At 44.9% G+C, this 10,530-nt stretch overlaps 1 protein-coding gene across 1 annotated transcript; it reads right to left on the bottom strand.

Moving 5' to 3' along the window:
• Positions 1 to 1,127: 1,127 nt before the first annotated feature.
• RASSF10 (Ras association domain family member 10) lies at positions 1,128 to 5,718 on the bottom strand. Its single transcript, XM_024099774.3, has one exon. The coding sequence runs from the start codon at positions 4,627 to 4,629 to the stop codon at positions 3,229 to 3,231; it is 1,401 nt and encodes a 466-aa protein (XP_023955542.1). The 5' UTR covers positions 4,630 to 5,718; the 3' UTR covers positions 1,128 to 3,228.
• Positions 5,719 to 10,530: the final 4,812 nt, after the last annotated feature.

The following is a 10,530-nucleotide window of genomic DNA, read 5'->3' as shown; positions in this document are numbered from 1 at the left end:
TACATTGGGTCATCGTTTGTCTTTAGTAGCCAGTCAAGGATGCACAAGCACAAAAGAGGATGGGAACGGAAAAGCACCCTGATCCAGCACAAACAGTAATTTCCTCTTTCCTACTAACTTTTGAATAGTGTTCTAAAGACAGAGAACTGCAAATACGCATAAATACAAATTGCAAATAGAGATGGAAACGGAAATCAATGCAGTTGCATATACCACTGTTTAAACACTATTAAGTAGATGTATGTGTTTTTTTTAGATGTAAGAACATTCAAATCACTGCAGCCCCTACTGTAACTTCAGGACTGCAGTGCCATCTACAGCAATAACATCCCAATCCCTACAGGAGAATCCAGACCTATCAGCCCTAATGTTCCTCCAATGACCCGTGGGTGCTGAGATGCCTCGGGTGCAGACTGCACAGGCTTCTGGAATAGTATCCCCCTGTGCACTGAAACTGCAATAATTCTGCTGCAGAAAGAGCCCTCCAGATCCAGGAAAAATAGGAAGAATTTGCTTCTCTATGAACAACTCTGAATTTCCTGTCTTTGGTGCTTTGGCCTCATGCTCACAACATACCTGAGGTGAGTATCAATAGCATAATAATTCAAGGCCTGTTGCAACTTATTTCTATAATGTGGTTTCCTTTTTATTTGCTTGGTATGGCTAATAGGAGAGCTTACGTAAAGCTACTTGATGCTCACTGGAGAAGTTTACTACTTACATCAGCCACTCACTGGAGAGGCAGTCTATAGTCACTTGCTCAATTTCGTCCGCAATGGTAAAAACAATATAGCAAAACCACATAGCCCCTGCTCTTGACTTGACCCCCACCTCCATTAAAGTCCTCAGATCTAGGTTCATAAAAATTCTTTGAATTGCAAGTGAGCTAGATCCCTAGTGTACATTTGTGAGCATTTCCAAACATCTCCAAACTCAGCCTATTGATGTTAGACATGATGGGGCTGATTCCCCATTGCCTTTTACTTTGTAGAATCATTTACTCCATACAGAGTAAGGATAAAAATCTTATCACTCACTTTGCACTGGGATAAATGACTCCCAAGATGCATGGCTATGGAGAACCAATGCTGATATTTTGTGATCAAATTGCAATCTGGGGACACTCATTTTTCTTATTTCATCTTCTAGCATTTTATTAGGCTTTAAACAGGTATGCAAATATTTTCCAAGCCCACCTAAAATACAAAAACCATAATTTTATAATCAGACTTTTAAAAATGTTATGAAGACCACTTATTTCAGTATAATTTATCAATAATAATGGCATTAATGGAAATTTTAGAGCTTTTTTACTTACACGTATATTACTAGTTTATTTTTAAATTGATTTAATGCTGTAGCTATTTTTCTGCTGTTCAGTATGATTCCCAATGGTAACACTGTTAAAGAGCAACACTTCTCTTTGGAAAACACCCTCCCCCCAATATCAGCTGCTGTAAATCAGTGTAGTTCTGCTGAGTTCATTGAACTACACAAATGTACACAGACTGAGGATCCTGGTCCATGACACATCTACTTTTATACTTTCTTATAACTTAAAAGCAAATGTTCATAGATATCCTGTCGTCAGAGTTCTTCTAAAATGTTGTGTCAATCAGACCTTATTGAACATTCTCTGATCTTTTATCATTAAACTGATTACAGTAACACTTCTCCCATACACAAACCATTAATACTCGTTATTGTAAGAGTATACCCGACATTGGTTAAGCTGCAAAGGAAAATTTGGCAGTCCAGTTAATTGAAATACATATTACACCTGATACTGTACCTTTTCACTGGAATAACTTGAGATTAAATTATTTCACCCAGCTGTACTGTAGCAAGCTTGAGTTATACTTTGGGCATCAGATCTCTAGATTCTGAGCTAGCCTGAATTGAACTGCATATTAGAAATGGTAGCTTAAGCTGATGCAGTAATTTATCTATTACTAAACTCAGCAGACCATCAACTAACCTGATAAAGAAAATATATTTGAAGAGACCAGGCTGTGTTAATTACTGTTTTAAATTAATCTAGTGAACATTTATATTTACAACTTCTCTTAAATTATCTGTCAACAAACGTGCTGTTATCTATGCATGGGAACATGCATCATTCACGGCTGAGTGCTGATACTGCATGCTAATTTATATTTGTTTAGTTTGTTCAGTTCTTAGTTTAATGATTTATTATCACTTTTTATGGCAAAAACCATAGTCAATATATTTCAAAAGCTCATATATTAGGACAAACTGGCATCCATGTCAAACATACTGACAGATGTCCTGTTTACTAATTTTTCAATCACCCTGAACTTTAGTTCTGCACTTTCAACTTTTCTTTTATTTTTGTCTAAGAGGAACCTACTGAATTCTTAAGTGGCAAATACTGTAGCAAACAGTTGACTTGCAATACTGAGGAAATATAAAGGTGCTGAATTTTTGTTTCAATTAGAGAATATATGTTCCAGCATTCCAACAAAAAGACTATGTAAAGAAACCTATACTGGACTGTATTTGCTTTGGAGAAATATAGGATTAAGGGTTCCATTCAAGAACACCCTTGAGGTGAAATAAAAGGCAGGAATTTAGGAAACAGGTAATTCCAATACTGAATGAAATGCAAACATTGTGTGTGTGTTTTTTCTAAAAGATGAAAGTAGTGAGGAGACAGACTAAAAAGTGTCTGCTGATGACTAGTTTTAACAAGTTTAAACTTAAGCCACAATTCAGATTCAGCGTATTTCCTTTTTATGAGTGCATTTTACAGTGTAAGCTCTCCCCCCCCAACCCAACTCTTTCCTTACAGTACCTACTACAACAAACCTCCTTTCCAACAGTCGCTATGCAGCAAAATGCAGGTATAGTCTTTCTGTAGAATCAACATTGTATGATGTAATCCATTTAATTCTTCAACTGTGTAGTTTACCATTAGCTTATGTTATCCCCAGATAACTGGTCATCATCAGTTTGCATAAATTACCATAATATGGCACTAACTGGCATCTGGATTTTAAAGTGGTCCCCCTCCTCCCCAAAAGGATAGAACAACAACAAAAACCACACATTTTTGTTCTAATGGAAATATACAGGAGTCCCCTCTAGGATCTCTTCTGCTGGCGGATGTGAAAATGGATAGTTGTATTCTAAGAGTGCCAAGGAGGAAGCACAAGTTTGGATTTCGCTGTGGGTCCCTGAGCTTATTTTACTTAAGGAAGGAGGCCGCTATACAAGCGATTCACAGACTGGGACAGAGTCAGAGTCCTGGCTGTGCATGGAGCTCAGTCCTGTATCCGAGTCCTCATCGTTCTCCTCGCAGTCCTTGCACCGCCCCCTGGCCTGGCCCTCCCAGACGTCTGAGCTGCCCACGGGAGCCCCCAGCCCAGCCTCGTGTAAGGCAGGGCCGCCGGGAGCGCGCTCCTCGGGGAGGAGGATCTGAGCTGCCGTCTGGGTGTCCGCGAAGTCCAAAGTGTTCAGCGTCTCCAGCAGGCGCTGCAGCTCCCGCTCCTTGTCCTCGCGGGCGCGTTGCGTGTAATCCAGATCCGTTTTGATCGCCTCTAAGTCCGTGCTCAGCCGGAGCCCGATGTAGAGGCTGGTGCTCAGCTGGGTCTTCACGCGCTCCTGCTCCACGTGGAGCTCGCTGCCGGCCCCGCCGCTCAGCTCCATGGTGTTGCACTCGGGCTCGGACAGGCTGGAACTAGAGCCCTTGGCCGCGGCCAGCTCCTCCCGGCGCCGCTTCATCCAGCGCTCGTTCAGCTCCTCCTGGATCTCGCCAGCCAGGTGCTCCAGCAGCTCTTCCTGCCGCGTCCGCTGCTCCTGCAGCTGCAGCACCTCCTCGCACTTCCTGGCGTACTCCTCCAGCTGCCCGGCCGCCCCGTCCGGGCCCGGGCCCGGCTCCAGCTCCCGGCTCGCCTCCAGCTCGCAGCTGCTGGCCCCCACCAAGTAGGTGTCCTGCACGTAGTTCACGCCGTGCCGCTTCATGCGGTCCAGATGGATCTTAGCCTCGTACCTGTCGATCTCCCGGTCCAGCTCCCGGAGCCGCTGGATCTGCTGGCGGATGGTGTGGTCCTGCGACAGCACCAGGTGCACCAGGGTCTCCATCCTCTCCGCCGAGGACGCCTCCTTGGCCAGTGGCTGCTGCCGCTTCTTGTTGATCTTGGCCAGTTTCCGGAAGGCTTTTCTCACCACCCGGCGCTGCTTCTCCTGCGTGAGCGCCAGGCTGGCCCGGGCCGCCCCGAGGCCATGGCAGGGGCGCTCCTTGCTCAGCACCACCCTGGCCTCGGCGCTGCGGGGCCCCGTGTTGGGCAGGGACGCCTCGCTGCGGACCAGCACGAATCGGACGTTCTCCTGCTCGTCCCCCCAGGCAGCCCAGAGCCTCAGGATCTTGGTCTTGTTGGGCAGGATCCTCTCGAAGCCCCTCCACTTCTCCACGATGCAGTAGGACTCGGGGGGTCCCGAGAGCATCCCCGCGCCGGAATCCTGCAGGGTGGGCAGCTGCTGCCGCTGGCTGTTGTCCTCCAGCACCACCCGCACCACGTCGGAGCAAGTGGTGCGTCTGGAGAGGCCAGAGATCAGCTTCTCCTCCTGGCAGAGCCACACCGAGATCTTCCTCTCCTCCGGCTCCATCGGGGCTGGGGCCACCTGGCCACCGGGCTGCGCCTCCCAGCAGACGGGAAATCCCCCATAGGAGCCTTCACGGTAGGGTAGGGAGCCAAGGTCCTGTCTGCGTCGCCCTGGAGCCCAGCCTGAGCATGGCTGGAAAGGATTCCTCTCCCCCAGCTAGTCACCCCCCGTCTCCAAACAGCGCACCCCGCCTGTCTGCCTCCTGTGCCGGACGTGCGGCTAAACTGGTGCAAAGTCTCCCCCTGGAGAGAGGCTGCTTTGAGCCTTCAGCTGCAGAGGCGACTGCTCAGCGCCCACCTCGCCTCCTCGGTGCATTTGCTTCCCCCCGCCGTGTAATCAGCCAGGAGGAACCAGGGAAACTGCCAACCTCAGCGCTCCAGCTCCTCCTGCCGTGTCACCTCCTCGCGCTCTGCTACTGCCCTCCCCAGGCTGCCGGGTTTTCCTCCCCCACCACGTGACGGCTTCCTCCCTCCCCGCTGAGGCGGGAGTGATCAGCGGTACCTTTCCCCTCGCCCCCGGCGTGCAGGTACTCCGGGCAGCGCGCTCAGCTTCCCAACCACTTGCCTCCAGCAAGGCCACTGCATTCAAAAACAAGCCGAGTCGGTAGCTTGAGGGAAGCTTTCCTTGTATGCCAAACGGTGCCGGTTCCAGGCTCCCCTTACTGGCAGTGGGGGAAGTGGGTCGCTAGCTGAAAAACAAAATAACCATCCAGGGGTTAGTTAGACCTCGGGGGAATCTTGGATTTTTTATTTATTTTTTTTGGCTAGTGTCATTATAAAGCACAACAAAATACTGTCTATAAAGGATAAAGACTGTGCATGTTTTGGCCTTTCTGACAAAAGTTTGGGGCCCCTTGAAGATCCTTTTTGGGGGGGTACAAGTGGCCCCTTTGCCCCTCTTCCTCACCGAAAGCTCCAGGCTTGCAGCTAAATGAACTGCTTTAAGGGATCTTTCTAAGACTGCCCTATTCCCCCTCTTCTCCCTCCTCCAATAGAGAGGTTGGAGCAAACACTGGATCTTCAAAGTAAAAAGCCAGGGCCAGGATTTCTACCATTCTAGCCTATAATTAGTCAGAGTTTATGTTTGTAAAGCACTTTGCAGATGCAATGTGCAATGGACAGTAACTGCTGAGTGTTATTAAAATGCTAGCTAAGCCAGAGTTTAATGGGAATTTGCCATTTACTCTGATGGGAGCGGGCTTTAGTGTGGAATGCAGTAAAGTAGATTGAAGAAATGGTCATAAAATCTGTTTTTTCATGTTGTGATGTGTGTAACAATTTCTAGGATTGCTGAGTAGTCTGGGAATGTTGCACTTCTCAATTTTGTTTTAAATGACTAAAAAGTTAATTGTTAAAATGGGAAAATTCTACTAACATTAACATCTCCTAACATTGAAGATCAATGTGTGAATTTCCAGAGTTGGTAAAAATGTCATATAAAAATAATGAATGTTGTGCTTGTGAAAGATTCTGGGTTAACAGCCCTGGAGACTAACCTCTTCCATTTATCCATCGAAGTCAAGCTAAGCACAGGCAGTGGCTGAGAAAGCTTTTCAGCAAATGTTCTTTCTAATCTGTCCTGGAGGGAACACCCTGACAGATAACTGTCTCGTTCAGTCTCCTTGCTGCTAAAACTCCTAAGGTTGCCAAGTATGATGGTGGTTCTTATGATGCAAACTGCTGTCCAAATAGGAAGTGGGCTGAGGCCACTTTGTTCATTGTTTCCAACTTTCCTGGAGATGAGGATCACTAATTTTCTCATTGTATTTTTTTTCCAGGTTAAAAGATTCTAAGCTGAGGCAACTGTTGGGTGTTATAATAAGGCATAAAACACAGGAGTGATGGTAAAAGACTAAACAGTGTTTCCTGGGCCCAGGCACCTGACACACATTTATATCCGTGTCATAATCTGCTGATTTATGATTACTGTTATCTTCATGTGACAGGGGTACTAGCACTTTGTAATCCCCTTTTTAAAGGAGGATAGTGGTTGCTATTTTAGGCTGTGCTTCATTGCCATGTGTTATCCATAAGTTGAAGGGGTATATATCAACTCTCATGAAGTTCCAGACACAGTCTGATTACTCTAAGCACCGTTAGTGAATTTCAGCCTTAGGGCTAGATTAGCATCAGGGGTTAGAAAGGAAGATCCCAGCAGCAGAGAGTCTTCAGGCTGCCATGGCACAAAGTGGCAGCATCTCTGATGCAGCCCTGGGAGAACTAATACTGCCCCAAAACTGGATGGTGCTGACCAAGGAGGGAATGTGGCCAAGAATTCTGCAGTTTCAGCTCCTTACCTCAAAGGCTCCTGCTGACACAGCATGTAGAGTTCTGAAGGGAGAGAGCTGCTCCCATCATCACCCTGCTGGAAAACTTGAGAGGGAGTAGCAATGCCCTGCAGTCCCTCAGGGTGATTCTGCCACAGAGTTCTACGCGCCTAATTGGTACATGGAAGTGTAAATTACAGAGAAAGGATTAATGAGAGGCTGCTCTAACTTGAGTCTGGCTGTCTATGGCCTCATTCTGGCAGTCAGGCATAGTCCGAGCACTGCTTCGCTCTCACTGTACCACCTTCCCCTGAGTATGCCCCCAGCACTGAGTGCGGGCACAGAGCTGTTATGTTGGCTCTTTGCCACTGAAGAGTCCCCCTCAGCCAGCTTCTATCAGGGAGAAACTGAAGTTGTTAATGTGGCTGGGGACAGCTGGGTTTTTGGCACGTGGTGAAGCGTGGGGAATGGCTTGAATTTGCAGGATGAGCCCATTAGATGGCTATTTAAATGATCAGTAGTGAAGTAGTTGACATTAGAATTTGCACTATTAGATTTCAAAGTTAACACTCCAGAGTTATTGTTTCAGGCTGGCTGCAGATGTCACTGCATCAGTTACACTTGGAAGGTTGTTTTCTTCAAACCCATAAAATCTAGAGGCTTAATTTTTTTTAAATGAAAGTTAAAATTCTGCAGCACAGTTCTGCACCAACAGGTGAGCTCTGCAGCAAATTCTTTCTACATGGAGTAGTGGAGTACATGCAGCCTTATTGCACTTCATTCAAGGATTCCAGTGCATTTTACAAAGGGGGTAACAGTATTATCTCAGTTTTACAGAAAGAGAAACTGGGGGACAGGAAACTTAAGGGACTTGCCCAAGGTTATACAGCAAGAGAGTAGTGCGGGGAACAGAAACAAGGTCTCTTGTTTTCCAGTTATCTTTAATCACTAGACTGGACTACCCCTCCTTCCTTCCTGCTTCTGTCTTTCTCTCCTTCTGTCATCTCATGCCAAGAGAAAAAAATATTGCAAGGATGCACTGGCTCCAAAATAACAGGTCCAGCTCAAATGAAGGTGCAAACTCAGCAAACAGAAGAATGTACAAGTAAGTTTTCTATATTCCAGTAGAGGGCAGAAGTACACAAGCTAGTTTATGACATCCCCTTAGCAAAGAAAGCTCCTTCATTTTAGGGTACGTCCAGACTACCCGCCGTATCGGCGGGTAGCGATCGATTTATCGGGGATTGATATATCGCGTCTCGTTAAGACGCGATATATCGATCCCCGAACGCACTCCCCGTCAACTCCAGAACTCCACCGGAGCGAGCAGCGGTAGCGGAGTCAATGGGGGAGCCGTGGCCATCGATCCCACGCTGTGAGGACCCAAGGTAAATTGATCTAAGATACTTCGACTTCAGCTACGCTGTTCACATAGCTGAAGTTGCGTATCTTAGATCGATCCCCCTCTTCGCCCCCAGTGTAGACCAGCCTTTAGAGTCCAACAGCTGCAGACTGCAGGTGGTCAAGCCTAAAGGGAGGTAACATGCTTATATGCAACATGGAAGGAAGATAGTTCTCTCCCACACCAGCAGTAATGTCTAGTCCCCTATAAATCCTAAAAGAAGCATTCAATGCAATTTAACCTTCTTACTTTTGAAAGCCAACACAGATACAGAATGTTCCCGAACCCAGGTAGCCATCAGATTACTTCGTATAAAACCACATCAATGCACATGTGACAGTAGGCTCTGCTTTTGAACTGTAAACTTATCTCACTAAATGCCACCCATATCACTGGAGGGGCCTTGTTTGTTTTCACTGATTTTGCCTTATTAGCTGCTAGCATGGAAAGTGAATGGGAATGGGGTGTCTAACTCCCTTAGGTTCCTTTGGAAATCTTAGTCTAAAGACAAAGCTACAGTTTAGCATGTGCAAAAGTTGTTGCTTTACATTCCCCACAAGTGTGACAAAGCAGGGCAATGGTGACAGTACATTGGCCATAACCTGTCACTATATATAAATGTTCTCTCTCCTTCATATTTCAAGAGGGCATAAAATAACTTACAAATACTCTTTTATGATAAGAACAGCTGATAGTGGTGTGACTTGTACTTTTATTTCAGGTGTTTCTGATAGTAAAATGTTGGTTTCTTTTTCCGTTGAGCTTCCAGAAATTAATTGCAGCTCTGCTACTTTCAAGAAACAAAAAGCAAATAGTGTCAGCAGGAACTTACCTTAAATAATCAGAGCCAAAAACCGTAAAATTCATTTACTGCCTGTCAATTCATAAAGCAGAGTAGCAGGTGGGTGAATGTTTTAAAAACTAAATAAAGTCTATAACTTATTTACAAAGGGTTAAACTGTCAAATGAGATGTTTGGAAATGAAATCACACCTGCCCCCCCCAAGTAGAGTGCTCTTAATATTCAGATAGGATTGTTCTGCTGTTGTTACTGAAAAAGAATATAGTATAAATTAGATAAGTGAAGGAAGGTTGCAACCAATATTCCATCAACCCATAACGGCAGTGAAGTTAGTCTTTGTTGTGGTCTTGAACAGCAGCTATTTGCTCTGTTCCCCTCCCTGAATTCCTGTTAATCTTATTTTACAAGGTTTAGTGATAGGTCCCTTACACTTGTTTTTTGATTGTGAGACAAGTATTAATGCAATCCTAGGACACAATTAGACTATTAATAAGATCTATTACAGATTCTTTGAGAGCTTGCCTGAGCTTATAGGTATATGAATAGTGAAGAGGCTACTTGAGTTTACAAATCAATCTTTCACGGATTCTCCTTTCTTTCATACCTATTTATTCCTGAAAGCATAAAACAGAATAACCAAGTCATGTAATGCCAGGAAAATCTGCTACCCTAGTTAGGATGCATGTCATGAAAATCTTGAACAACCTCTATCAACAGGACTGTATAGATTTTAGCTGAAACAATTTACAGACTGAGTTTTAGACTTTCCTCAGTGAAATTGTTTCCAATCAGTTTCAAAATGAGAATATTAGCTTATTACCTCTGTTGCAGCCATCGAAGGAACTTGCACTTTCGATAGATATTTCTACTTCTGTGTTTCCTCTTCAGTTTCCTTCATTCAATTTGTATATTAATGAATTATAATTAACTGAGTTTACATATATAAGGAAATAATCATTGCAATTTAATGTGATCAATAGTTTTTATTCACTTATGTGATACCTTTTGGGATGGCTGTGATGATCTCCGTATGAACAATAGGCACTGATGTTGGATTGTACCACTTAGATGCCTTTATCCCAGTTATTCTTTATTTAATGCATACACTGTTCCACCCATACTACAAACAGTTGTGCTGGGACAGAACACCCCTTCTGCTGAACTCAATGGGGGCTGCATGGATACATCCCTGTGCAACTCCTTGAAAATGCATGTATGTCTCTTTGTTGAATTCCATTAAGGGAAAATTATTAATATTTATATTGCAGTAGAGCCTGGAGGTTTCAATGTGCTAGGCACCAAAATACACACACTTAGTAAGAGACAGTCCCTGCCCTGAAGACTTGCCCAATGTCACACACCAGGTTAGTCACAGAACAAAGACTAAAACCAAGCTCTACTGATTTCCAGGCCAGTGCCACAGCCACAGCCACAG

This window comes from Chrysemys picta, chromosome 4 (genome assembly GCF_011386835.1).
Source record: "Chrysemys picta bellii isolate R12L10 chromosome 4, ASM1138683v2, whole genome shotgun sequence".
Lineage (NCBI taxonomy): Eukaryota > Metazoa > Chordata > Testudines > Emydidae > Chrysemys > Chrysemys picta.
This window is presented reverse-complemented; position numbering and strand designations above follow the sequence as displayed.